This window comes from Galeopterus variegatus, unplaced genomic scaffold (genome assembly GCF_000696425.1).
Source record: "Galeopterus variegatus unplaced genomic scaffold, G_variegatus-3.0.2 Scaffold645, whole genome shotgun sequence".
Taxonomy (NCBI): Eukaryota; Metazoa; Chordata; class Mammalia; order Dermoptera; family Cynocephalidae; genus Galeopterus; species Galeopterus variegatus.
Window position 1 is genome coordinate 419,228 of NW_007726756.1, and position 27,831 is coordinate 447,058.

The window sequence follows — 27,831 nt, forward strand, 5'->3', positions numbered from 1 at the left end:
GTGTGCCCACGGGGGGGGGGGGGTGCTTAAAACCCTGTGCGGAAGGTTGTGGTCCCCCTCCCAGTGCAAAAAAAAAAAAAAAAAAAAAAAAAGAATTAATAACCTGAATCTATGGAAACAAGTCACACACACCCAACTGTGGAGACCTTATAAAAAACAAATGGTCTGTACTCTTAAAAATGGCAACATCAAAAGATTTTTAAAAGGGTAAGAAGCTGTTCAACATCAAAGGAAACAGAAGATTATGTAAAAAACCATTTTTTTTAAAAAAGGAAATTGAAGAGACATGGCAACAGAATGCAATACATGATCCTGAGTTGGATCCTGTAACGGGAAAAATAAAAGTTGCTATAAAGATCTTCATAGAAACAACTGAAAAAATTTGCATATGGATCATATATGTTAGATATTCATACTGTGCCAAAGTTAAATTTCCTGAAGTGCTCTTTTCCTTAGGAGATACAAGCTGAAGCTGATGTTATTTATTTATTTTAGCTTAAATCAATTTATTCCCTCACAATTATGGAGGCCAGAAGCCTGAAACCAAGGTGCCCACCAGGCTGTGCTCCACCCAGAGACTCTAGGAGAGAATCTGCCCTTGCCTCTTCCCTTCTTTGCTGTCAGATTGCTGATATCTTCTAATTGCTGTCAGTATTCCTGGGCTTGTGGGCACATCATTCCAATCTCTGACCCTGGGGTTAACATCACCTTCTTCTCTTCTGTCCTGGTGTCTTTTATTCTGTATGTCTCTTCTTAGGACAACTGTCATTGGATTTAGGGCCTACTCAGAAAATCCAGGATGATATTTTCATCCCAAGATGCTTAAAGTAATATCTTCAGACTTCTCTTTTTTTTTAATTTTTATTTTTTGCAAAAAAACAAGTCTTGATACATTTAAAAAGACTAAGATCATAGAAAATATGTTCTCTGACCACAGTAACAAAAGGAAATTTAGAAAACTCACAAATGTGTGGACATTAAACATCATTCTCCTAAATAAACAATGAGTAAAAAGAATAACCACTGGGAAATTAGAGAGTATTTTGAGATAAAAATCAAAGTGTAACATATCGAAATTTATAGGATACAGGCTCATGCAGTCTTAGGGAAAAGTTTATACTTGTAAACACCTATATTAAAAATAAGAAAAATCTCAAATCAGTAATGTAAACTTCTACCTTAAGAAAATAGAAAAAGGACAAACTCAACCAAAAGCAAATATAAGAAATAACAAAGATTACAACAGAAATACATGAAATACAGAATTAAGAAAATAGAGAAAATCAACAAAACCAAAAGTTGATTCTTTCAAAATATCAACAAAATTTGCAAACCTTTATCTAGACTAACCAAGAACAAAGAGAGAAGACCGATATTAATCAAATCAGAAAGCAGGGGCATTATTACATTGTCATTATGGTTTTTTGTGGTGGTAATATTTAGTTTCTTTGTTCTGCTGCTTTGCATCTTTGTTCTACCAGTGCCTTTTGTTCTTTCTTGTGTATTGGTGGTAGTGACTATTGTTTTTCAGATTTCAGGTGCACGACTTCCTTGAGGATTTCTTGTAGGGCTGATCATTTGGTGGTGAACTCCTGCAGTTTTTGTCTGTCTGGAAAATACACTATTTTCCCCTCATTTCTAAAGGACAGTCTTGCTGGTATAGTATTCTTGGCTGGCAGTTTAATTTTTTTTCCCCTTTTAGTATTTTGAATATTTCATCCATTTTCTTCTGGCTTGTAGAGTTTCTGTTGAGAAGTCTGCTGTTAGTTTGATAGGGGCTCCCTTACAGGTGACTTGATGCTTTTCTCTTGCTTCTTTAAGATTCACTCTGTCTTTGAGCTTTGCCAGTTTGACTATAACGTGTCACAGAGAGTATCTTTTTGGGCTGAAACTGTTTGGAGATCTTTGAGCCTCCTGGATCTGAAGGTCCATATCTCTCCGTATATCTGAGAAGTTTTCCATTATTATTTCACTAAATAGATTTTCCACACCTTTTTCTTTTCTTCCCCATCTGGAATACCCATAATTTGAATGTTTGTGCACTTAAGGTCTGCTAGCTCTCCTAGATTTTCTTCACTTTTTTTTTTTAAAAAAGATGACCGGTAAGGGGATCTTAACCCTTGACTTGGTGTTGTCAGCACCACGCTCATCCAGTGAGCAAACCGGCCATCCCTATAATGGGATCCGAACCCGTGGCCTTGGTGTCAGCACCACACTCTCCTGAGTGAGCCACAGGCCGGCCCACAGATTTTCTTCACTTTAAAAAATTCTTCTTGCCTTTATTTTTGTCTGCCTGGGTTATTTTGAAAAGACTATCTTCAAGATCAGAATATTTTCTTCTGCTTGTTCTTGTTCTAGCCTGCTGCTTAAGCTATCAGTTGTGTTTTTTATTTCATTGAGTGAATCTTCCAATTCCATGAGTTCTGCTACATTCTTTTTAAGATATTAACCTCTCTGTAAATTTCCTCCTTCATAACCTCAATTTCTTTTCTTATTTCATTATGTTATCTGAGTCTTCTCAATCTCAGTGAGTTTCCTTAAGATTGTTGCTTGGAATTCCTTTACAATCATTTCCAGGGTTTCCTGCTTTATGGGGTCTGGTATTTAAGAATTACTGTATTCTTTTGGTGGTGTCATATTTTCTTTGGTTTTTGTATTTCTAGTATCTCTATGTTGATGTCTGGTCATCTGGCAGAGCAGTTGCTTCTTCTCTTACTCTGGAACAGGTCTGAGGAGAGAAATATCTTCTTTTTCCAGTCTCTGGTGGTGACTCTCCTTGTGCAAATGTAGTCAGATGTCTGGCAGACTGCCTGCACAGTAGCTGTGGCTACTGCTGTGGTGGGCCACCCGTGTAGAAGCGTTGTGTCTTGTGTGCTCCTTGCCTGCTTCCAGGAGGAGGGGGCTGCCCTCAGCTCCTGCCTAAGACCCTGGGGCATGCTACCTTGCCTGCTTCGTGGTTAAGGGGGCTGCCTTCAACTCCTGCCCAAGAACCCAGGCATGCTCTCTTGCCTGCTTCTGGGCAGAGAGAGCTGCCTTTAGCTCCTCTGAAGTATATAGATTAAGTAAGAAGTCATGATTTCTGTAACTTCCTCAAAAGGTTTAGTAATCATAGCAATAACAAAAAGTAGATAAATACAGTGATAAAACAAATGTGGAAAAGAGAAATGAATGTCAAAGTGCTCACATTGGTGAAACCAGATGAAGGGTGTAATTTATTTTATTATTTTTTGAAGATTTTCTGTAGGTTTGACATTTTCTTGGAATAAAAAGGAGTACGCTGACTTTCAGTCAAGATGGCAGAATAAACGGTCCTCAGCATCACTCTCTCCCACAAATCAACCTATTTCTAACTATAAAAATGTAACATCAGCCAAGCTGGGGCTGCTGGAGCTCAGGGGAAGAGAGGGAGAGACCTACGGAGTTCACCAAGGCAGGAGAAACCATGATGATAGAAAGAAAAAACTGCTCTGAGTGTTTCAGGCCACGGCTGCTTTAAGGCTCCAGCTGCTGAGCACATGGAGCAGGAGCCAGCAGAAACTGCAGCTGTGCCCTTCTGGTGGAGTTACCTGGAGGCAGCAGGGGAGAAGAGGGCCTTGGTGGCCCCCAGGCCAGCAAGACCATGAATAGGGTTTCTGTGGACCCACACAGGAGCGAGGAGCCAGAACAGCTGAAAAAGGGGAGCCATTCAGGGGCTGGTTGAGTCATCGCAAGGGTCCAGTGCATGGCCCATCCCACGGGAAGTGTTTGGAGCACAGGTGGTGGGGCAGATGTGCCCACCAGGAGAACACTGGGACACAGCAAGGACAGCCGATCTGCCCCCCAATCAGTGCAGGACCACTCAGAGGAGACTGGTCAGGAATGCAGAATTGCATGGGGTGAAGTTCGATGAAAAAAATCAGGCCCAGATCAGAGTTTCTACTCAACCCCAGTGCACTGTGTCCCTGGAGAGCCAGAAGTACCTATAAGGTCAACCATTAATCCTTGAGTTTCACAAAAACCTTCCCTAGGGAAAGAGCAGCAAAGCAGCAATTTAGCTCAACCACAGAGCTCAAGTATTGGTTCTCTCAGGAAGTCCCCCTGTTTTAGAAGTAAGCAAAGGACAAAAAATTAGTTCCAGCCCAGGCACATCACCAGCACCTTGGGACCCACCAGGGGATATGAGACATGGAGCCAAGGACTGGACTCCCACCCACAACCACACACACCACACCAGTGCCTCAGTGCCCACCCAGTGACCTGAGGCATGGAGCTGGAGACTGGACCCCCTCCCACAACAAGGCACACCACACCAGGGCCTTGGGGCTCGCCTGGGGACCCAAGGCATGGAGAAGGGGGCCAGACCCCCCTCCCACAACCAGGCACAGGGCACCAGCACCTTGGGGCCCACCTGGGGACCCAAGACATGGAGAAGGGAACCGGAACCCCCTCCCACAACCAGGCACACTGTGCCAGCACCTCAGGGCCCACCTGGGGACCCAAGTCATGGAGAAGGTGACCGAACCCACCTCCCACAACCAGGCACATCACACCAGAACCTTGGCGCCCACCTGAGACCTGAGGCAAGGAGCTCGGTACTGGACATGTCTCCCACAACCAGACATACAGCCAGCATCTCGGGGCCCCACCCAGGGGCCCGGGGCATGGAGAAGGGGACCAGACCCCTCTCCCACAACCAGGCATACCACACCAGTGCCTTGGGGCCTGCCTGGGGACCCAAGGCATGGAACTGGTGACTGGACACTCCCCACAATCAGGCATACTGCCAGCACAAAGGAGCATGCCAAAAACATCGCCTCCATGTGGGTGGCCCACCACAGCCAGCACAATAACCATGGCTGCCGCGAAAGCGGCTAGATGCCACAGCCACCACGCAGATGGTCCACCAGTCACTGGAGTGCACTGACACAAGGAGAGTCACCAGCAGAGATAAAGAAAAGAAGAGGATGTCTCTCCACAAAGCCCATTTCAGAGTGACAGAAGAAGCATCTGCTCAATGATAATATTGGGGGATCTGATCATACCTCAGAGTCGGACAGATCATCTAAGCAACAAATCAACAGAGTAACCATTATTCTTTCAGAAGGAGAGAAGAAATCCAGGATACTTAGATGGGAGAAGGGTGAGGGCGGAGGGAGAGGGGGAAGGGGAGAGGTTGGACAAGGGGCATAAAGAGTAATTACGATTTGTTACAATATATGTACTAGTAATATTGATTTGATCAACATATCTCAATGTTGAACCCCCAAAATATGTATAATCAATTTTGACTCAATAAAATTTTTTAAAAAAGAAATAAAAAGGAGTAAGTGGAAGGTAAAATATTCAAGAAATTTGTCTATATAAGGGAACTAGAAAGTGAGGTGGAAACTAAAGGGGAACATAAAACGAGACAGCATTTTCAATGATGGGAATTACTAGAGCAAGTTTATAAGCTTATATAGAGGCAATATTTTGATGAAGAAAGCAAGCAGATTACCAAAAAATAAATACCTTTGAGAAAGTAAAAAAGAAAAAACAGGACACAGAACAAAGCAGAGACATCAGTCTTTGGTGAAAGGAACACTTCTCTCATCAGAAAAGAAAAAAGATGAGAAAATGAATAGTACTATACCATTAAGTAGTCAGCTGAACTGACAAGTCCATCAACATAACCCTATTTGTTGCTGTCACTACCTTAGAATAATGAATAAGAGGAAAGCTAAGCAATATCAAGCACCGGAAAAGAAAAATCACATTCCAAAGTACAGTTGACCCTTGACCGACACAGGTTTGAACTGCATGGGTCCACTGACAGGCAGATTTTTTTCTTGATAAATATACAGTCCGCCCTCTGTATTGTCAGGTTCCACATCCATAGACTCAACTAAAGGGGGATGGAAAATACAGTATTCACAAGATGCAGAATCTGAAGATGGGGGAGTAGTGGAGGCTGGGGGGAGACAATTTTTCTTATCTTCAGGTTCCACAGGGCCAACTACAGGACTAGAACATCCTCGGATTCTGGTACCCATGGGGCATCCCAGAACCAATCCCCCAAAGATACTAAGGGATGACTGTACATTTAGATTTATTAACCTCAGATTGAGATAAGCCTAGATGTGCTACCTGAATACAATATAAACCATTACTATATTATATGAATATATAATCCTTTTAAAAGTTTTCAGGGATCTGAAAAAAAGGAAATAAACAACGTAGCTCAGCAGGTATTTGCAGATATTTTTAAATCTATTAAGTCAGAGTAGAAAATATATAATTACTGGGAATATTTTTAGAAGTAACCATCCACTATAAGTTTTTATTTATTTTTTACTGGAACACAGTTGATTGTATATGGAATATCAACACCAGTGGGTGATATGTGATGTTCAAATCAAGATAATTGGTATATTTTTCATGAACTACAATTTTTAACATTTTAAGAAAAAATGGCAAAAATAAATGCTCCAAAAAATGTATAATATAAAAAAAACTACAGTAAAAAATTTATTCATAACCAGACAAAAAGTCACAAATATACAAAAGCACAAAATACGTGAAATTATCTAACTGACACTACTTTCATTTTAGTCATGCCTGGTACACACCTCTTCTCCCAATCCAGGAAATAAAAAATTAAAAGTCCAGATTAGAAATAGGCATATGCACTAGTAATCAGAACAGAAATCACAATATCAACCCAGGACCAGTAGGCACAATAACAGGTGGGTGTCCCTGGTTAAGATGAGAACCTTCAAACAATTCATATCAGAAAACTGCTCAGCCAACTAAATCCATGTCAGATATAGGCCAAACCAGTGATACCCAATTGTGTATTGTTACCCATCAGCAACAAGGTTAAGGAGCTTACACCAGAATGTAAATCAACTAGATCTCTAGATCCCACAGTTTAGCTGAGTTGATTTATTTTTTTTTATTTTTCCAGTGAGGCTTTGTAAAGGAAGAACTGCATTGATGTATATCCTGTATCTCTTTGTGGATCTGTTGTTTGAGTAGCTCTTGAGGAAACAATTCAGGAGAACTGAAGCTAGGCCTTTTCATTAGGGCTTTAAAAAAGGGGGGGTTTACAACACAAAGAAATAAGAAATGTTTGAGGTGACAAATACGCTAATTACCCTAATTTGATCATTGTACACTGTGTACATTAATCGAAATATCATGCTGTACCCCATAAATGTGTCAATTTAAAGTAATAATTTAAAAAGTAATAATTTTAAAAAGGGGTGGTTTTAATCAACTAAAGACAGACAGACCTATTAACCTAAGTGATAAGCCTCTCTGATACTACTGCAACTATTCTTTCCAACCTCCACTTTACCTTACAGAGATAGATTCAGAGTTGTTCAATTAGGTGGCATGAGAATGAGGGGATACAGATAAGATACTTTAGGAAATAATAAATGACAAGTTAATTTCGCCAGTAGTGAAAACTAGATGCAAAATGAAAAGAGTTATGGAAGATGAAAACTATGGAAAATTCTCACACAATTAATGTAAACTGTAAAACATAAATTGCAATTACACCAACAAACTAATTTTTAGCTGCTCTCACAATCTTAGGCACTGTTAAACTGTTGTGCTTAAATACATCTAAATGAATAAAAAAGTCAAGCTAGAATAAAAGTTACAAATTTTCAAAACCAGTAGAGAAAAGCACGTTTTCTCAGTAGCATTGACTTCTCTATATTCTATCACCTTTTGTGGCTAATAATGAAAAATTAAAGATGTAAATAAAAAATATTTTTACTCCAACTGTACTAAATACATAAAGGGGACACAACTATACTAAACTGCAAATTAGTATGAATCACCAGACAAAAGTCAATTTCATTAAAAAATCTAAAATGTACTAAATTTATTTAATAATAAAACGTTATAATACATACTCTTAGAAAAGTATTTAATCTTTTTTACTTACATTTATATCCAAAGAAACCTTTGGGCTTTTTGCTCTCCAACGGGATAAATGTTCCTATGACGAAATCAGCAATAGCAAGAAGTAGAATCACCAAAAGAACAATCTGAGCCTGTAATTTTAAACATTAAAAATCAAAATCAAATATTTTATATCTACACGTTGATTTAGTTCCACTAGAATACAACTTCCATGAAGGAAAGGATTTGTCTTGCTTCAGCTGTTTCCCCAGTGCCTAAAAGAGTGCCATGTACCAAGTTAAGTGTCCAATAAATTTTTGTTAAATGACCAAACAGTTCTTTAAAGAACTATCTTAGAATGTTCAATATATGGGGGAGAAATGAATTGCACAAGTGGGATCATGCCATATATTTAGAAAATGAGTTAAACATGTGCACACCATCCCATAAACCATAAAGCACTATACATTCCAAAACACTATAGGCTTTTCATCCTACATATTATTCTTTCCTGTCTCCTCAGCATTTAACATGGAGAACATATTTGCCATAAACACAAGTTTTATACCAGGTCCAAACATAATGTTGAATGTGTGACTACCATAAGAAAAGAAGTAGAGAAAGAAGACAATGTTCAAGAGGGGAATTCAAGTAGCAATGGGACTGGAGGAAAAGAACAAATCCATGAGAACTACAATCTCCCCTTCTCCACCCTTAATCTCCAAATAAAACTGAACACTCATGAAAACCTGTGTCATCTGTGGGAACAAAAATTGCTTACATGCTAGTCATATCCCAGGTAGTATGAAATTCTATTCTTTTCAATGAAGTCAATTTGCTAAATGTGTAAATAAGTTATTTAATTATATACTAATATAAGTTTAAAATAATTAACAAACTTGGAGAATAATTGTTTCAGACTTTACTAATTTTTGGCTTGGTAAATATTATCATATCATATATAGCACAAATATGTCAACTTTTATAAGCTCTATAAAAGTAAACATCAAGAAACCTGGAAGGCAGCCGGCCCGGTGGCGCACTGGATAGTGCGCCGCTTGGGAAGCGCGGCGGCGCTCCCGTCCGAGGGTTCGGATCCCACATACAGACCGGCTCCCGCTCACTGGCTGAGCGAGGCGCGGGAGCAACGCCGAAGCTTGCGATCCCGTTGCCGGTCCCCGGTCCAGTATGGGGGCAACACTGAGGGTTGCGATCCGTTGCCGGACACGGAAAAAAAAAGACAAAAAAAAAGACAAAAAAAAAAAGAAACCTGGAAGGGATTTTGAATTTTTCAGCAGCATCTTTGTAGATATCCACTATTCAGGAAACTACAGCTGTGCTATGACATATTCTAACTCTCAAAGACACACAAACATTTCTGGGTGCTCTGCCTTTGGTTAATATGTGAATGCAGCAACCGTTTCCAGAAACAATGGCACTGGCTTTAGTAGTTATGACTTCTGAGATTTCAATAGCAAGGAGAAGGAACAGTTTCTCTAATCTCATGTGGGCATTAACCTTCAGTTATTGTCCCATGTTAAACTGAACTTTTAAATAAACTACGAAGCCAAATGTTTAATTTGGACTACCTAACACATTTACCTCAGCATTTCTACATAATGTGAAAGCAAGATGGGGGCTGGGGGAGGAGATGGGAAATTCAAAATTTAGAAAGTACTGTATTTAGCTGGATACTAGACTGGGTGTTATCTCCAAATATTCACCACCTTGTCAAACAGAAAATAATCTTATACATAACTTCTGTGAAAATGGCCACTTAGGTAATACTAGAATGTGAAAATATTACTATACTTTAGAGCATTCCCAAAACATGAGCTCTAAAAGTTCATACATTAAATATTTACAAATGTTCCCATGACTTACTTTTGCTTCCCACTCCATTCCAGCTACTGAGATACCTAAAAGAATCACCACTGTAATAGCTCCAATAATTCGGATATCATTGATTTCATCTATCATAAGTATGGAATGTTCCTAGAAAAGAGAATTATAAATATAATGAGTAATATTATTTGTTTTAAATAAATTCAAATTCTTTTTTAATCATTTTAGAGATATCACAGCACCTTATATGTAGAAGTTGGATTAATGCTTATTTAACGAATGAATGGGAGATGTAAGGAAGAGGAATAAATTATTATTTACTACTGAGGTGTCATTCAAGCATCTGACAACATCAAATGTATGAGCAAATTATTAATACTGCCATATTTAATATAGACTCAATAGATCAAAAAACGAATTGCTAACAAGCAAACAAAAAAATTATACTATGACTAAGTAGTACTGCTAGAATTTTTTAGAGGTACATACGAGAAATACATTTCGTACTCATTATGATTAGTGAACTCATACTTTTAATAATCTTTTGTGTTGCATGAGGAAAAAATATTAATTTTTTATGTTGCATGAGGAAAAAATATTAATGCTGCTGTCCAAAAACACACACACTAATCCCATTCTACAAGCAAAATTATTCATAGCTTAGTATTGATGACATTTAAAAAAAAATGTTCCCACTGAGATTAAAATTAGTTAAGGATTGTGATATCCTAGTCAACTAAGTAAATAGCTATGTATGAATTACCACTTCTCAAAAAAGCAAAAATAATTTAGTTTTTTTGATAACTCAGAATGACTGTAAATTACAACTAAAAGAAGTATACCTTATAAAGATCCTATGCAGTTGCTTCTTCTAAGCAAAAAGCAATCTTACCAATGCTTTTTTAAAAAATTCCTTCATATGAGAAATACCTATTTAGCTCTTTTGCCCATTTTTTCAGCACCACAAGCAGCCAATGAGCAAACCAGCCATCCCTATATGGGATCCGAACCCGTGGCCTTGGTGTTATCAGCACCGCACTCTACCGAGTGAGACACGGGCCGGCCTGTCTTTTGCCCATTTTTTCAGCACCACAAGCAGCCAATGAGCAAACCAGCCATCCCTATATGGGATCCGAACCCGTGGCCTTGGTGTTATCAGCACCGCACTCTACCGAGTGAGACACGGGCCGGCCTGTCTTTTGCCCATTTTTTAATTGGGTTGCTTGTTTTTTGGTTGTAAAGTTGTTTCAGTTCCTTGTATATTCTGGATATTAATCCTTTGTCAGATGTATATTTTGCAAATATTTTCTCCCACTCTGTTGGTTGTCTTTTAACTCTGTTAACTGTTTCTTTTGCTGTGCAGAAGCTTTTTAGTTTGATACAATCCCATTTGCTTATTTTTCCTCTGGTTGCCCATGCTTTTGGGGTCGTATTCATGAAGTCTGTGCCCAATCATACTTCTTGAAATGTTTTTCCTATGTTTTCTTCAAGAAGTTTTATTGTTTCAGGGTGTATATTTAATTCTTTAATCCATTTTGAGTTGATTTTACTAAATGGTGAGAGGTACGGGTCTAGTTTCATTCTCCTGCATATGGATATCCAGTTATCCCAGCACCATTTGCTGAAGAGGCAGTCTCTTCCCCAATGTATAGGCTTGGTGCCTTTGTCAAAGATCAGATGGTTGTAGGTGTGTGGGGAAGATATATGAATGCCCAACAGACACATGAAAAAATGCTCAACATCACTCAGCATTCAGGAAATGCAAATCAAAACCACACTGAGATACCATCTCACTCCAGTTAGGATGGCTAATATCCAAAAGACTGTGAATGATAAATGGTGGTGAGGTGGAAGAGAAAAAGGAACTCTCATACATTGTTCGTTGGACTGCAAAATGGTGCAGCCTCTATGGAAAATGGTATGGAGGTTCCTTGTGTCAGTAATGGGCCACAATAATCAACTACATTGTATATTGACAAAATAAAATAAAATAAAGTAAAATTAAATAAATAAATAAATAATTCCTTCATAGAAGTCAACTGTGAGGGAGAAAAAAATTTGGCTCAATTCCAGATAAATGAGCTTAATATAAAAATTAGGGAAGAAAAACCCAGATCCAAAGAATTCTTGCCATCCAAAGGCACAGAAAGTGTCAATATTTAAACAATATAGTAGGAAAAGTCATTTCTTAGTTTTTTTGAACATGAAAGATCACATTTGATTTCATAAAGCAGTACATATTTTTTACTTTACAAAAAAATTTAATTACAGATTTTTCCAAAATTTAATTTGATATCTCTTGAATTAATCTGACATTCCCTATAGCAGTTGATTACATACCTGAGAAATACTTGTAGAAGAAACAAATGGTAGTAGTGTAAATATACTATCTATTGATTGGTTTTTAGATGCATGGACCATGACTGCAATAAAACACTATAGCCATAGCTCAATGTTTTATATATTAAATCTAGTTTTAAATATTTGTTTTGAACTTGGTTAGATTTCTCTAAATTTAATTTTCCATGAAACAAAAACATTTCTAAAGCCAAATATTCTGATAAAGAGTTCACAAAGTAAACCTTAGAGTGTCAAATAAATACACTCAATTTAACAAAAAATATGAACTCTGATGATTATATTGCTTAATTACTGACTGCCCTTCCTTCTCTCCATCCCTTTGGCCTACCCAAGTAAAAGTCAATGCCAATATAGGTGACAGTCCTCTTCAGCTCTTATACTTAATAATGTACAACATACTACTATCGAAGAACAGAACTACAACCTGCCCTAACAACTATAGGTGTCATTGATGGTTTCTCTCATTAATAATACTGATGAACCACTCTTATTCCTCTATGTGCGTCCCAATGACGTTTCAAACAAGTTCTCTTCTAACTCCAGAGCAGTACTATCAACTGCCTTCTGGCCAGTTCTATTTAGATATACTCCTAGTTCCTCAATTTTGCATATTCAAAACTTCTCTGTCTCACAGTGAATGGCATTACCTTCCATCTAAATCCCCAAGTCATAAATTCAAGTGTATAAACTTGAAGTCCTCCTTTCTCTTTCTCTAATTTCCACCATCACATTAATCATCAAGTCCCCTCATTCAACTTCTTTAAAATCTCTCAAATTTGCCCCACTGGTCACTGTTTTAATATAAGCCACCACTTCCTCTCCCAAGATAGCTGCAACCATCTTTTAAAGGATCTCTATTGCCAAATATAACCCCTCAAAGCCATTCTCTGTACCATGGTCAAATATTTCTGTAGGCTCCAACTCTGATCATGTCCTAGCCCCCAATTCCAACCAAGATAAGACCCAAACTTAACTGCAAATAACACCCTTCCTGACTTGATCTTTTCCTCTCTCTTTAGTCTTAAATGTCTTGTCACTTTGTACCCCGGCCATAATATTGAGTTTTCTTACCATACTCTACCCCCACTGCCAGGCCTTTGATTACTTTTCTTCCATATTCCCCTCATACCACATCCTACCCTACCTGTCCTATTTGCCTGCTGTCTAGCCTCTCTTTCTTGGAAAACACATCCTTGATCCTCCTCTGCTACCCCCATTCCTGGAAAGTAAGTTAGGTGTTTCTCCTTTGTGTTACCATGGCCTCCCATAGTTATCTACTTCTGACATTCTACAGTAATTTTTTTCCTTTGTTTATTTCTCTATCCTGTTCTTGAAGAACAAGGTTTCCTGGTCATTACATCACTGCTTTCTATAGTAAGTGGCACATAAGCCCCCAACAGAAATTGGTAAACGAATGACTAAAAAAATTTAAATTACCTTAAGCAACTCCACCACAGTTTCTGCAAATCCAACCACATACATGGCCACTGCAACAGCATTGGCAAAAGCGAAGATCAGGCCAATTGCACCACCAAATTCTGGCCCTAGACTTCTAGATATTAAATAATATGCTCCTCCTAAAGAAAAAAAAAGAATAAAAGTACTAAAGTTATGATTAAAATGCCAAACAATACTTTTTTTTTTTTTTTCAAAAGATGACCAGTAAGGGGATCTTAACCCTTGACTTGGTGTTGTCAGCACCACACTCACCCAGTGAGCAAACCGACCATCCCTATATGGGATCCAAACCCGTGGCCTTGGTGTTATCAGCACCGCACTCTCCCGAGTGAGCCACGGGCCGGCCCCCAAACAATACTTTTAATTACACAAAAGAGTTCAAAAAGCAGATGCCTCCAGTAAGCACAGCAATTAAATTAATAGACAAGTAGGTGAGTACATTTTCAGGAAGAAACACCCAAAAAGAATTCTTCACAATCCACTTCATTAACAGTTCTCAAAATACAGAGAAGTTTCCCCATATCAAATATAAAGTCATCCTATTAAAATCCTCACTTTCTCTTTTAAAGCTTAGATTAACACGGCCAATAGCCTATTCCTCATATTCATAGATACCAAGATCATTTCCCAATGATTTTCCAAGTAATATATGTAATTTTAATGTAACTTTTAAGATCACAGTTTACATGATTTTAGTGATTTAAATTATTACAGCAATTTGTTGGTAATGTGAATGGTAAGGCAAAAAAAAAAAAAAGTCTCACAACAAAACTGCAAAGAACAGCATACACTAGCATCCCAAGAAGATATAGTTTGTATTTTAGTAAATCAGTCTAAATGGCAGAGTAAACAAAGATATTAAATGAGCTATCACGAAGCAAGTAATTTTCTAACTTAAAAACAAAAAAATCAGTATTATGATTTGGAGTCAATCTAATGCTTACCTGATGTCTCTAAGAGCTCTTCTAGAATTCTAATTTAAAAATAGCCTCTAGACTATAACCAAAACTTAGTTTAAATAATACTAAAATTACATAGTTACATACATTTTTCTAGATACTGATAAAATACTTAATTCTTAAGATCATACAGTGAAATGTTACTAAACAGGTGAACATTTGTTTCTACTGTTCTCCCAGTATAAAAAAGATAAATGCAACAAAAAAAAATTCTAGTTTAATAAAGTGCTAAACACGCAAGCTTCATTTTGGAAATACCTTAACATGTTTTGTAGTCGACTTCTATCATTTCTCTCAAATATTCTACACTTTAAACCCATCCACCCAAAACTTCCTTAGTTACCCACTTTGCCTGTTAATTTTCACTATCTTGGAAATTCTACAGAAAAAAATGCAATATAACCATTTAACAAAAAAACTTATAATTTCTTTTATAAGATGAAAATGACAAAGTTAAAGTTTCCCTAGAATTATTTTTGAACACTGAAAATTCCAATGGACTTATATATATATAAGAATATATAGATGCTTATTTATACATATATATATCAAGTCCATATATATATGATGACAATTTTGTAAGTCAAAGATCTTAAAATAAGTTCTGAAGGGATTAAATCACATTGTAATTAATCATAAGGAAAATCCCTAGAATACTATAATTATCACAGGATATATTTGTCATCTGTTTTCAAAATTAAAAAATTATTTCATTTACTCCCTAGACCAAAAATGATTAGGACCAATATTGTTTATTCTGATTGTAACAAATGAGAAAAGTCTCAAAGAAAGGTTAATTAAAATTGGTCAACCACTCATGTATTTTAACAGTTGACAATATGAACTTTACAAAGAGAAGTAATACCAATAGGACCTATAAAAACAAGGAATTCATTTATGTGCTTTAAAGTTTTGATTTACGAAGTACCAATTCTGACATTTCAGAATTATTTTTAAATCTTCCACAAACTTCGATACCTAAAACTTAAACTCAGTTTTGTTACTTTCTAAAAGGATTTATATTTCATTTTCAATAAAATAATAAGTGACATATGGATAATAAAGAATATAAAATTCTGATCTTCTCCTACTTTCACTCCTGATGAAAAGCAACCCTGCCCTATTGCTTCCTACTTCCATTCCTTCTTCCAGCAGTTTTCTTTCTCTCTCTTTTTAACACCAAAATGAACAATATTAAAGATCTACTACTCTGAAAGAATGTGGTATTTTTACTATTCAGCAGAGAATACGTATATATATTAAATTAAAATTTTTATTTTGTTAAACATTACATATTTTTGTTCAAACTTACACATTTTACCTCATTCTAGCAAAGTACTATTATCATTATCATCCCATTTTACAAACAAAAAAAATAAGGCATAGAGAGGTTAAATAACTTAGCCAACGTCATGAGAGTAGTAAGTGAAAAACTGTACTTAAACTCCAGTCTCTCTGACTTAACACTGCTTACCCAGTACAAATTGTATGACAAAGTCTTTAAAATCAGCCTCTCTGTTATCTATCATACTCTTCAGCATTTTCATTAAGAAGTATGCTCAATTAAAGGCATCAATAGAAGAAACTAATTTACTTTCTTTCCAAACCATCTATTCTTCAAGTAAACACATAAGTCAATATGGGGAGGAAAAAAAACTTCACTGAGTCTCATAATTGGTCCATAAACTACCCTGACTACTGAGTGTAGAGAATGTAAATGAGTCAGATGCCAGAGGTACTATGTAGTGACAATACGATACTGGGTTCTATTATTACCACATACTGATTTGAGGATATATGTCCCTGTAGCTCTTACTAAATCTCAAATCAATAACCAAAACCATGACTAGGTTAATGGAGAGCCAAAGATTAGAAACTGATTATTATTCAAAAAATGTTAACAAATTTCAAAGATGTGAAAGGATACAGTAAATATTACTAACCACAACAGAATTATATTAGATATATGAAAGATCCCTAAATATCTTACATCCATATCTCTAAATATATAGCACACTTTTAAATAATCCACTGGTTAAAGAATAAATCACAAGGGAAATTAGAAAGTATGCTGAACTGAATTGACAATGAAAATACAACACATCAAAATTAGTGGAATATACCTAAAGCAGAAATTACAGGGACATTTACAGTTTTAAGTGCTTATATTAAAAACAGAAGATATAAAATGAATGATCTAAGATTTTACCTCAAGAAGGTAAAAAAAAAAAAAAAAAAAAAAAAAAAAAAAAAAAAGAATAAAAAAAAGTCTTAACTAGAAAAACGGATAAAGAGTAGAAGCCACTTATACAGAAAACAAAGAAGAAAAATCAATAGTCTGGCTTTATTCTTTATTCTGATCTAGAACAAAAAAGAAAAACAAGGACAAATTACATGAATTGAGAATGAAAGCAGGAACATATCACTATAAATCCAATAGTTATTACAAGATTAAGAAGGTAATATATTAAATGACTATTGCAATAATTTTGCAACTTAGATAAAATGGATAAATTTCTTGAAAAACAAAATGTGGCAGAAGTGTTAACAAGAACAGGAAACTGAAATAATCCTATAGTTTTCAAAGAAATTAAATTTGTAATAAAAAACCTCCTCCCACACACAGAAAAACTACAGGCCTAGATAGCTTCACTGGTATTGAAGGAATAAGATCAATTCTATACGAACTTTTTCAGAAAAAGGAGAAAAAGGGAATGCTGACCCTTATGAGATGAGCATAATCCTGAAGCCAAAACCTGACAAGTTTATTACAAGAAAAGAAAATTTCAGACCAATATTCCTTACGATCACAGACTCAAAAAACCTTAACAAAACATTAGCAAGTAAAATTCAGTAGAAAGGATATCTCTGACCAAGTGGGGTTTATCCCACAAATGCTTGGTTGTTTTAGATGGATGTTTATTCTCACTTCTAGTCACCATCGTACTGGAGGACTTAGCTAGTCCAAGAGGCAAGAAAAAGGAAAAAGTCCTTGAGACTTGAAAGAAAAAGTAAAAACTGCCTCTACTTACAGATGACACGATTATGTTTATCAAAGTCACAGAATACAAAGGCCAAGATTCAAAAGCCTATATCATACAAGCAACAAAAAAAATGGGAAGATGAAATTTACAAATACCATTTACAACACGGAAAACATAAAATACTTAGGAGTAAGTTTAACAAAAGATACCCAACGTTTCTACACTGGAAACAATAATACAGTGCTAAGAGAAACAAAAAGATGTTCTAATGAAATAGAGAAATAAATCACTGAAAAATTCAATATTGTTAACATAACCATTCTTCCCAAACTGATTGTTAGATGAGAATCCCAAAGCCCCACAAAGGTTTTTCTGGTTTGCCGTTTTTCCTCCCCAGCAGAAACTGACATAGCTAATTCAAAAATTTATATGAAAATGAAAAGTACTTAGAAAAAGAAAACAATTATGTAAAAGAACAAAGTTGGAAGATTTAGGACTTACCATAAGCAATCGAGACAGGGCAGTACTGGCATTGGATAAACAGATCAATAGAATAGCACTCATTACAAACAATATACAGAAAATTGATTTCTCAACAATGGCATCAAAAATTCTTCAACAGGGAAGAGATAGTTGTTTCAAAAAACGTGGTTGGAACAAGCAGATATTTGTACAGGAGGGGTTAGGGGTGGGCGGAGAGGCCTGAGAGGGGAAAGAGAAGAACCACATCCTCTGTCTCACATTATACACAAATATTTGAGACTGTTCATAGATAAAAATCTAAGAAATAAAACTGTAAAGCTTCTAGAAGAAAACACAGAATACCTTCATGACCTTGGAAAAGGCAAAGATTTTAAGACTGAACAACAGAAGCACTAACATAAAAGAAACATAAGAAACTGGACTTCATCAAAATGGTAAGCTTCTGCTCTTCAAATGACATGATTAAGAAAAGGATAAAAATGATAAGGCAAGGCACAAACTGGGGAAAAAATACAGATAATACATATGTCAAACATATGACTCATATTTGTAATATATAAAAAACTCCTACAAATCAGTAATAGACAACCCAATTTAAAAATTGGCAAAATATTTGAATATTTAACAAAAGACGACAGACAAGTGGCTAATAAACACATAAAAAGATGCTTGCTATCATTAAACCATCAGGCAAATGCAGTAAGACATCATTAAACATCCACAAGTTAGCTATAAATGAAAAGATATAACAAGAGTTGGCAAGAATATGGAAAAACTGAAAACCTCATATACTGCTGAACCTCATATACTGCTGAGAGGAATTTAAAATGTACAACCATTCTGAAAAGCCATTTGGCAATTTCTTATAAAGTGAAATATATCCCTACCCCATGAATCAACAAGTTCATTCCTAGATATTTTCCTAAAATGAATAAAAACATACATCCACAAAAACTTGTACAAGAATGTTCATGTCATCTTACTCATAGCAGCCCCCTACTAAAAATAACCCAAATGCCAATCAATAGGTAGGTACTAAAGAAACAACCTGCTTATTGTTGTTACAAGTTATATAGTCATAAAATAGAATACTACACAGTAATAAAAATGAACAAACTACTAACATATGGAACATCATGGATGAATTCAAAAACATTATATTGAGTGAATGAGGCAAGACTCAAGAGTACCTTCTGTATAATTCCAGCCTGGGCTAGAGGTGAGGAATTGATGCAAAAGAATGCAAAGGAACTTTCCGGTGTGATGGAAATATTCTGTAGTTTGATCGGAGTAGCTATGCTTATCAAAACTCATAGAACTGTAAACTTAAAATCTGTGCATTTTACTACATGTGACTTTTACTTCAGTAATGTTGATTTAATAAGCTATAAATTTATCATCGAGCATTTTAAAAAATTATACCCTAGTCAAAATGAGACAGCAAAAAATATTCATGTGTTGGACTTCAAGAGAAGATTAAACAGGCCTTAGCTTTCTTTCTTTTTTTTTTTTCCTTTTTGTCTTTTTTCGTGACCGGCAACAGATCGCAACCCTCAGTGTCGCACCCGTACCGGACCGGGACCGGCAACGGGATCGCAACCCTCGGTGTTGCGCCCGCACCTCGCTCAGCCAGTGAGCGACCGGTCTGTATGTGGGATCCGAACCCTCGGCGGGAGCACCGCCCCGCTCTCAAGCGGCGCACTGTAGCAGTGCGCCACCGGGCCGGCCCGGCCTTAGCTTTCTTAGTCAAGTTCATCAGCTTACTGCTTATAAAAGAAGCAGTCAAAAGAAGTTTGCAGATATATTTAATATACAGTCCAGCTTTAAAAGTAAGTTTTGTAAAAAGCCAATTAAATCTATCTCTATGTCTCTAGAAAAACAAAAAAACCCAACCCCCGTTCAGGATCAGCATATAACATCTGCAAAATAAAACAGATGCAGTTGTGACTCAAATTCCTCATCACCACCTACCACCCTTTCCATTCTCTTCTACTTATGTGTATAGTCTCATAAAATACTAGTACCAGAAGGGATCTCAGAGCTCAAAGGCCAAACTCCTCATTTTACACATAGTAAGCTGGGATTCAGAAAGGCCATAACTTGAAGTAATTAGGTGAGTAGTAAAGATGTGAAAAGACTCAAGTGATCTGTGCTTTTCCCTGGGGGTAGAAGGGCTTGGGTTTTTAGGTCTTTAATGTTTAACCTATTCTGAAAGTTAATTTTTCACAATATACATTCTTTACTTTTATAATCAGAAAAAATAAAAAGAATAGTGGGAGCTTAATGACCCACCAAAGAAAAATGCAAAATTTATAGCCTTTATTTCCTTTGGTGGAAATGATCAATATACATAAGACTCATCTATGTATTATGATATCTACAGAAATTTTGTAAGAAAACGTTCGTGTATTAAGGTAGTAATCAAAGGGTGAAGATAACAAAAATGTAACTTATGAGAAAGAAAACTATTTAGAAATTCTGTTCAGATGTGTTATGATTAGCAAATACACCCAAGATCCTTTGTCAGAGTAGCAAACCACCTACTTTACTCTCACTAAACGATTTATCCAAAGCCACCTTGTACACAAGTGTGAGAAACAATTCTGCAAATGCAAGAGGTTACAAGGTATCTACATTGGCCTGATGTTCATATTGGTTATTGTTTTGGGAAATTAATTCCAATACCCTCATTTACAAATACACAATAAGGAGTTTATTTGCCTGTTAATGTTTGACAAATTTCCTCTACTTTCTGTTGCCATTATTAAGTCAAATAGGAAAAGGAGGAGTGACAAAAATGACATCTTTGGACGAGAATCTGGTGCTATTTTATGATTGTGACTGATCGTCAGAATAATTCAATTAAACTTCAAGATACAAGAACAAAAACATAAAGCCCTAATTGTGCAGTAGACAATTTTGGAATCAAATTATTTTTAATCATTTAACACTGGTAAAATTGAAAGGTCACTAATGAGTGAAAGAGAAAACCCATGTCGAAAATTAACAACTACTTGCCAGATTCATATCTGAGCTAATTATGGTTTACAAGTGTTTTACTAAACTGAAAACAATACCATAAGTCTAATAAAACCTCATAATACGACTACAGAACTGCCTTTTACAGCTTCTTCATATATTTCATTGATTTGAAAAGTTCCAATTTCAAAAAAATTAACTGTAAAAGGAAAGAACTATTATGGAGCTGAATTCTAACTCAGAACTCATTGCTTGCGAGGAAACAAAAAGTTTGACAATCAATAATAGTTTGATTTTACCAATACAGAAAGCACTTTCTGTCATAACATATGCAAAATGTTAGTTTTTCCTCACTTCCAGTGTTTTTGACTTTATATACAAAAGTGAGGTCTTCAATAACTTCAGAGAAAAGAAAAAGATGAAGAAGTAGAGGTAATTCTGACTTACGGAGGCATTTTAAAAAGATTCACCATAAAAATCTGCATAAAATTTCATTTTGTTGGAAAAAACGGGTAAAATTGCTCCATTTTTGCTTTCATTATCCATACGAATGATAAATGTGGCCAACAGCAATGCTGCATTAAATAAGGTAATTTACGTCAAAATCACAGGTCTCAAAAAACAGCTATGACTATCTGAATGTAAGCTCCAAGAAAATAGGATCATGTCTGACTTTCATTGTTACAAACCTAGTGTCTGTCACAAAATACTCAACAATTATCTGCTAACTGACCAAAAAACAATATAAAACTTCACCTTAGTCATGGAATAGACACATTTATACTGATTTTAATAACTACCTGTCTGAAATTTGATGTAGCCTAGGTTTTTATTTAAAAGAGTACTGACCTCTGATTTTAACCAAGTCTGTTTAATGCCCCGAAATAAAAAGTGGTTGAGCAATTTTTCCATCCTATTGCTCAGTTTGTACAATATAATGTGATTCAAAAACCAGAAATGACACTGTCTTCATCTTGTAAAAGACTGCCTGTGGTTGTCCTCTATTCTATGAGTCTGTATTCACAAATTAATTGAAGATGGGAGAACTCTGATCTGTGAAACCTAAGAAATGCAGATCTGAGCGAAGGTGGCTGTTAGCCAGCACCATCTAAGTTGCAAAACCTGTTACACATGACCCATGTAAATTCTGTAAAATCCAAGCTCTCAAGAACACAGACAGTGTGCAGAACAGGAAAGACCTCTGGGCTTCCAGCAGGCTGCAAGACTCTGAAGAGTATGAGTGTGTATTTCAGGCAGGGACTATGCCAGAGATTAAGGCAAACTGCATTAGTTACTTGGCACTGCTATTCTTACCCTGTAGGAGGCAGAGAACTGAGGGGATGATTCTCTAACCTGCTGAACAGGAGCTTTAAAATAGCAGCCAAAATTCATTAGTAAAATCTAATAAAGCCTGATATTAAGCATCTTTTATTTTCTAAATTTTGACTTTTTTTCCCCCAGAACCCCTGAATGTTTCCATATTATTTTTGTCCTACACTTCATAATTGGATATTATACTTTTTATTTATTTAGTTTTTTACAAGCTGGCAGTTAATTCATATTAAAGGAACAACTTCTACAACTTTTCTAGATTATCTGTTTAATCTCTAAAAGGAACTATTAAAGCCAATGTTAAAATTAATTAATAATATTAAATTTCTATGGCAAAAACTGGGCTGGTCATCTATTTCAGGATAAAATGCATGAGTCTACTGATACCTTCAACTTAGGATCATGAATACAGGTTGCAATGGGAGCTCACTTTTATATCTGTATCTACTTTCTCCCATGTGAAAAATACTGTTTTTCATAACACCAAAATAAACCTTGTTAGGGGTTTCCAAGTCCATAAGCCAGATACAGAGGAGCTTAAAATCACTAAAAGAAATCTCCAAGAAACATAATTGTAGACAATATGGCTCATTTATATTCTGTAAAGATCAGCCAGGTGTCTGAAGTCACCAACTCACAAGTGAAAAATGAATGCCTCCTACTGGTATTTGGTCATTTCTTTAAATGAATGACTTTCTCGTTTACCTTCCACAGGTTTCTAATTTCAGCAAACATATTTGCTTTCTCAATTGTATAAAAACCTGGTAACAGAAGAATTGCAAATTGCATAATCCAATGTTTTTCTTCCTATAGGTTTTTCCTTTGTGAATTGACTATCATTTTTAGGGCACTCAAGCAAAATTGCAACATGTGGTAATTTGTTGGGACAGATCTTCATGGGTTCCACATTCTCATACTTTCCCTCGTATTCCAGGACAGCAGACTAAATGCAAAGTCTCTTAGATGTATTTGTGACATGTGTGCGTATGTTTTTGTGTATGAGGGGTCTTCAAAAAGTTCACAGAAAGATTCACATTATTTTTAAATTCATTTTTCCGTGAACTTTTTGAAGTACTCAAGTGTGTGTATGTAAACTATCTCTAGTACTGAAAAATGAAATGGCTTTCTGGTCACAGTCCAGGAAAACCTGTTTGAAGTTCTGATTCAAACAGAGAACAGTCTGGGGTTTGTGTTGCCAGTGACTTTATGCCTTATTCCTTGTAAGAGTCACAATCTGAATTCTAAGGTTTGAGGATAAGGAGAAATTCTTTGATGATTTGCTGATCACCTGTAAATACATAACACCCTAACCCATTTCTCCTACTTCCTTCCATTCTCCAATAGTGGCAGAGAGAAATGAAGCAGAGGGCACCTAGTAAACAAGAAGCCAAAAAGAATCTCTCAGTGTTTTCTGATTAACTCTATTGGACATATCCACATCTTATACTCCAATGTAGTTCAATCCAGACTAATATACACATGAAAAACTTCAGTCAACAATGATACATCCTCAGCATAGTCAATTTTATTGATACAAGATATCAGATTCCCAGGAACATAACAATCTGGATCCTCTGGTATCTAATATGAAGAAATTTGAAGACAGTGAAAAATGAAAAGCTCAATCTGGTTTTCTCTCTCACTCTCTCCAAATATGTGATGTAGATAAAGTAGAAATTATGTTTGTAATGTTAAATAGGGATATTCAAAATAGATGAGGCCAATGGAACTCGTTGATTCTTTTCTTAGTTGATTTGTTATGGTGACTTTATAGGTACTGGCAGCCACTTTCTCTCCTTTCTCCAGGGATGTCTCTTCCCTCCAACTGAATGACTTTTGGTTTGGAAAATGGAATTCTTTTCTTCTTCTTCTCAGGGGACCCAAGGCCATTCTCCTGATCTCCTGGGTGTTCTCTCTGGGCAAGGTAAAAATCTCACCAGGCAGATCTTGTGGACTCCAATGAAAGATGCCTCGAGGTGCCCACAGAAGAGAGCTAGACTTGAAGGTATGGATTTGGCATGCCAGATGTAACTAACACAAGCTGTTAGATCATAGGGAAGGTACTGTGCCTCAGTTTCCCTCAATAGGGAAGAAAATGAGATTATACCTATACAATGTTGACCAAATGCCAAGATGTGTGTTACTGATCAAAGGGCTGAAGCCTGGGAGGAGGCAAAAAGGTGAAGCCTAGTGGAGAAGAGACCCAGGTAAAAACTTCATTTTTGTTAGCAGATGCACTAAACATCTTACATAATTTAAATCATATATATATGTGTATGGGCCAATATAAAATTTTACATTCAAATATACTGGTTTGCAAGTACTTAGTAGCAACTTTCTTGTCTATATAGACCTAATATGTTGCTTCTATTAAGGTAAAACATAATTAGAAATAAGGCTTAAATCTCAATTTATTTAGTAACAGTAATCTGATGATGATGATATGAAAAAACTGAAATTTACCTCCTCTTACAAATCCATTGGTAGCTATTGCTGAAGTAGACAATCCTGTGATAGTTGTCACAACAGTAGCCATCACTATAACAAGGACTGACAGACCTTTAGGGAGAAAGAAAAGAAACTGAGAATATTTATACTCTTAACTGCCATTATCTAGAACTAGTTAGTCTGAGTATACTGAAATTACATTATAAGATATATATTACCTAATTTTGATCCCATTTTAGAAAAATCAAATCAGAATTATGAAAAAGCAACATTAAAATAACAATCTGATATAAAGGAAAACAGCTCAGAATGATTCCAATTGCTTGAGTTTCATGAGGATGAGAACTCAGACACGCACACAGCTGTTTTGCTTATTCACTATTCTCAAATCAAGCAGTATGTAACTTCACTTACCTATTCCAGCTTGACCCACAATCCAGGACAATCTAATAAAGAGCATCACTCCCCAAATGTTTAACATACAACGTACCTAGGAGGGGAAAAAAAAAAAAAGAGTCCAAGTCACAGATGAAGAAAAGTAACCAAACACAGTACAGTCGTAAACACTAAATTAGTCAAAAGTAGGACACCATACCTTTGAAACCACAGAAGATATATAGTTTTTAAGTCTAACTCCTACCCTATCCTTCTCTTCAAGTTTTTAAAAAGAGCTTAGGAGCTTACATTCGAGCTAACATTATGTATAATGTAATACGTAAATGTGTGTGTGTATGTGTGTGTAAGTGTCCAAATAAATGTGTTCATCACAATTATCTGAAGCAGCAGGAGCAACAGAATAAGAAAGATCCAAGAAATATTTTAAGACCTCAATCCTTAAAATAGTTCATATTCCCCTTTATCTATACAAGTAAGTTTAATTTATTCTTTTATAACACCATCATTTCATATGATTTCTTCAGCAGATTTAAGTATTACATAATATTTGTCAACACAAAATGCCAATTGTTGACAAATTTTTTTTTTTTTTTTTTTGTCTTTTTTCGTGGCCGGCAATGGATCACAACCCTCAGTGTCGCGCCCGTACCGGACCGGGACCGGCAACGGGATCGCAACCCTCGGCGCTGCCCCCGCACCTCGCTCAGCCAGTGAGCGGGAACCGGTCTGTATGTGGGATCCGAACCCTCGGCGGGAGCGCCACCGCGCTTCCCAAGCGGCGCACTACAGCAGTGCGCCACCGGGCTGGCCCCTGACAAAATTTTTTAAAAACTTAAATTTGTGAAAGTTTACCCAATTTATTTTTACTTTTATTATACTCATACATAGAACACAGTCTTCTAAAATACTAAAGTCTACAAATATCAGGTAAACAATACTACTAGACCATCACACTCTTCATTAGGCAATAAAATTACTACTAGAACTGAGGTTTTTTTTCCCTCTTCTTCTCCTCCCCTAAATTCCAATACAACGCCTATTAATGTTTCCAAAATTCCCATAAGAAGTCAATCTAGCCTGTCAACTTTAGTCAGATCTTTAGTGCATTACTGCCTATTCAAACAGAAAAACAGAAGTAAATCTGAAACTTAATCACCTAAGGCTGCTTACTAAAGTGAACTCAACACTTAAGAAAAGGATTTCTCCTTTATTCTGTTGCCTGTTCACTTCTATATACCTCTCCTCAAAAGATAACGGGGGTAGCAGGAAAGGAAGCACATATTTCAGCTCTACTCCCTGCTCAGCTTTCTTGATTCTGATGCTCCCATCAAACTGAGAGCTTCATACTTAATTTCTGAAAAGTGACAATATGTGAGATTCACAAGAGGTAATGAAATATAATTCATAGGTATTCAAGGATAAGTTGGTTAAATTAATAAATATATCATATCTCCTTCACTGAACTTAATATCCAAAAGGAAAGGAGGTATACATTATTTTGTCTTCCACAGTTCTCAGGTAAGAGAACTGATGAGAATACTAGGAAGATTTTATAATCAACAGAAATGCTGTAACTGTAAAATTGAGTCTAAATATACATACCAATACACCCTTGATCCAGCCAAACTTCACAACTCCTTTACTTTCCACAGTGTATGTGACCACAGCGTCTCTGGTTGGAGTACTTTCTTCCCCATTTGCAAAGCCATCTTCAAAAGGTTCCTGGTTATAAAAAGAAACATGAATTATACTTAAGAATTATTTAAAATTTAAAAATTAACTGATAAAAAAATAACTAAATATACTTAACCATATTCAGGAGGACATATTACAAATTACCAAGAGTTTTTGAATATTTTACCTGAGAAAAATGTAAAGCAATAAAGTAAAAGGAAACCTTAATTACTGGTATTTCTTAAAAGTTAAATAATAATTCCAAATTTTAATTACACATTGGTGGTAAACACAATCAACACTATCTTCTAAGTATAACCTAACTAGGTCAATCAATTCAGACCTTGTCTTCCCAGCCACAAATTCACATTGCCCAGTTGTCTGGAGAACACAATCAACACTATCTTCTAAGTATAGCCTAACTAGGTCAATCAATTCAGACCTTGTCTTCCCAGCCACAAATTCACATTGCCCAGTTGCCACCCTTCCCACATGTGAAATGTCAGTGTTAACAATTTAAAACTCCTCTTAATCACCAATGAATAGTTTTCTCTTTATAGTCCGCAACAGCAAGACTTCCATGGATCCCAACATGTGTTCATAACTCTTCCATTTACTCACTCCTTACCTGCATTCAGTCACTCAGTGCTCTTCCTGCTTTCCTTTGTAATTTTTCTCAGATTCAGACATGAACTGGTTGACACAATGCATTTCATAACTACTATTTTCTTCATAGGTTAAGTTTCATGTCTGATTCTATCATTCTTAGCTTTCTGTTCTCTACCTTCTCTCTTTCTCTCTCAGTGGTTCTCAATTTTTATTCTGTCCCAATACACCCAAAGCATATAACACATTTCCAAACCAGTAACAGAGCATTAAATAGATCGTGAAGGCGGGAGAGACATGGCTTGGGAGATAGAAGATGTTCCAGATCTAGATTCATGTCCCTAACACGATCCCCATGGTTCTCTACCCATATCTCAAAAGCAAGGAACAAAACACAGTTTTATTTTGAACACTTTTCTTTAAATACTGAA

The 27,831-nt window shown here is 36.1% G+C and overlaps 1 protein-coding gene across 1 annotated transcript in view; it reads right to left on the reverse strand.

Moving 5' to 3' along the window:
• The window catches only part of SLC12A2 (solute carrier family 12 (sodium/potassium/chloride transporter), member 2), a 175,076-nt gene that overhangs the window by 55,354 nt on the left and 91,891 nt on the right, over window positions 1–27,831 (reverse strand). The window contains exons 3-8 of the mRNA XM_008570930.1: window positions 26,723–26,842; window positions 25,139–25,214; window positions 24,740–24,835; window positions 13,519–13,658; window positions 9,760–9,870; window positions 7,919–8,027 (exon numbers count right to left, since the gene is read on the reverse strand). Of these exons, the coding sequence (XP_008569152.1) occupies window positions 7,919–8,027; window positions 9,760–9,870; window positions 13,519–13,658; window positions 24,740–24,835; window positions 25,139–25,214; window positions 26,723–26,842 (652 nt within the window). The remainder of the gene's footprint in view (window positions 1–7,918; window positions 8,028–9,759; window positions 9,871–13,518; window positions 13,659–24,739; window positions 24,836–25,138; window positions 25,215–26,722; window positions 26,843–27,831) is intronic.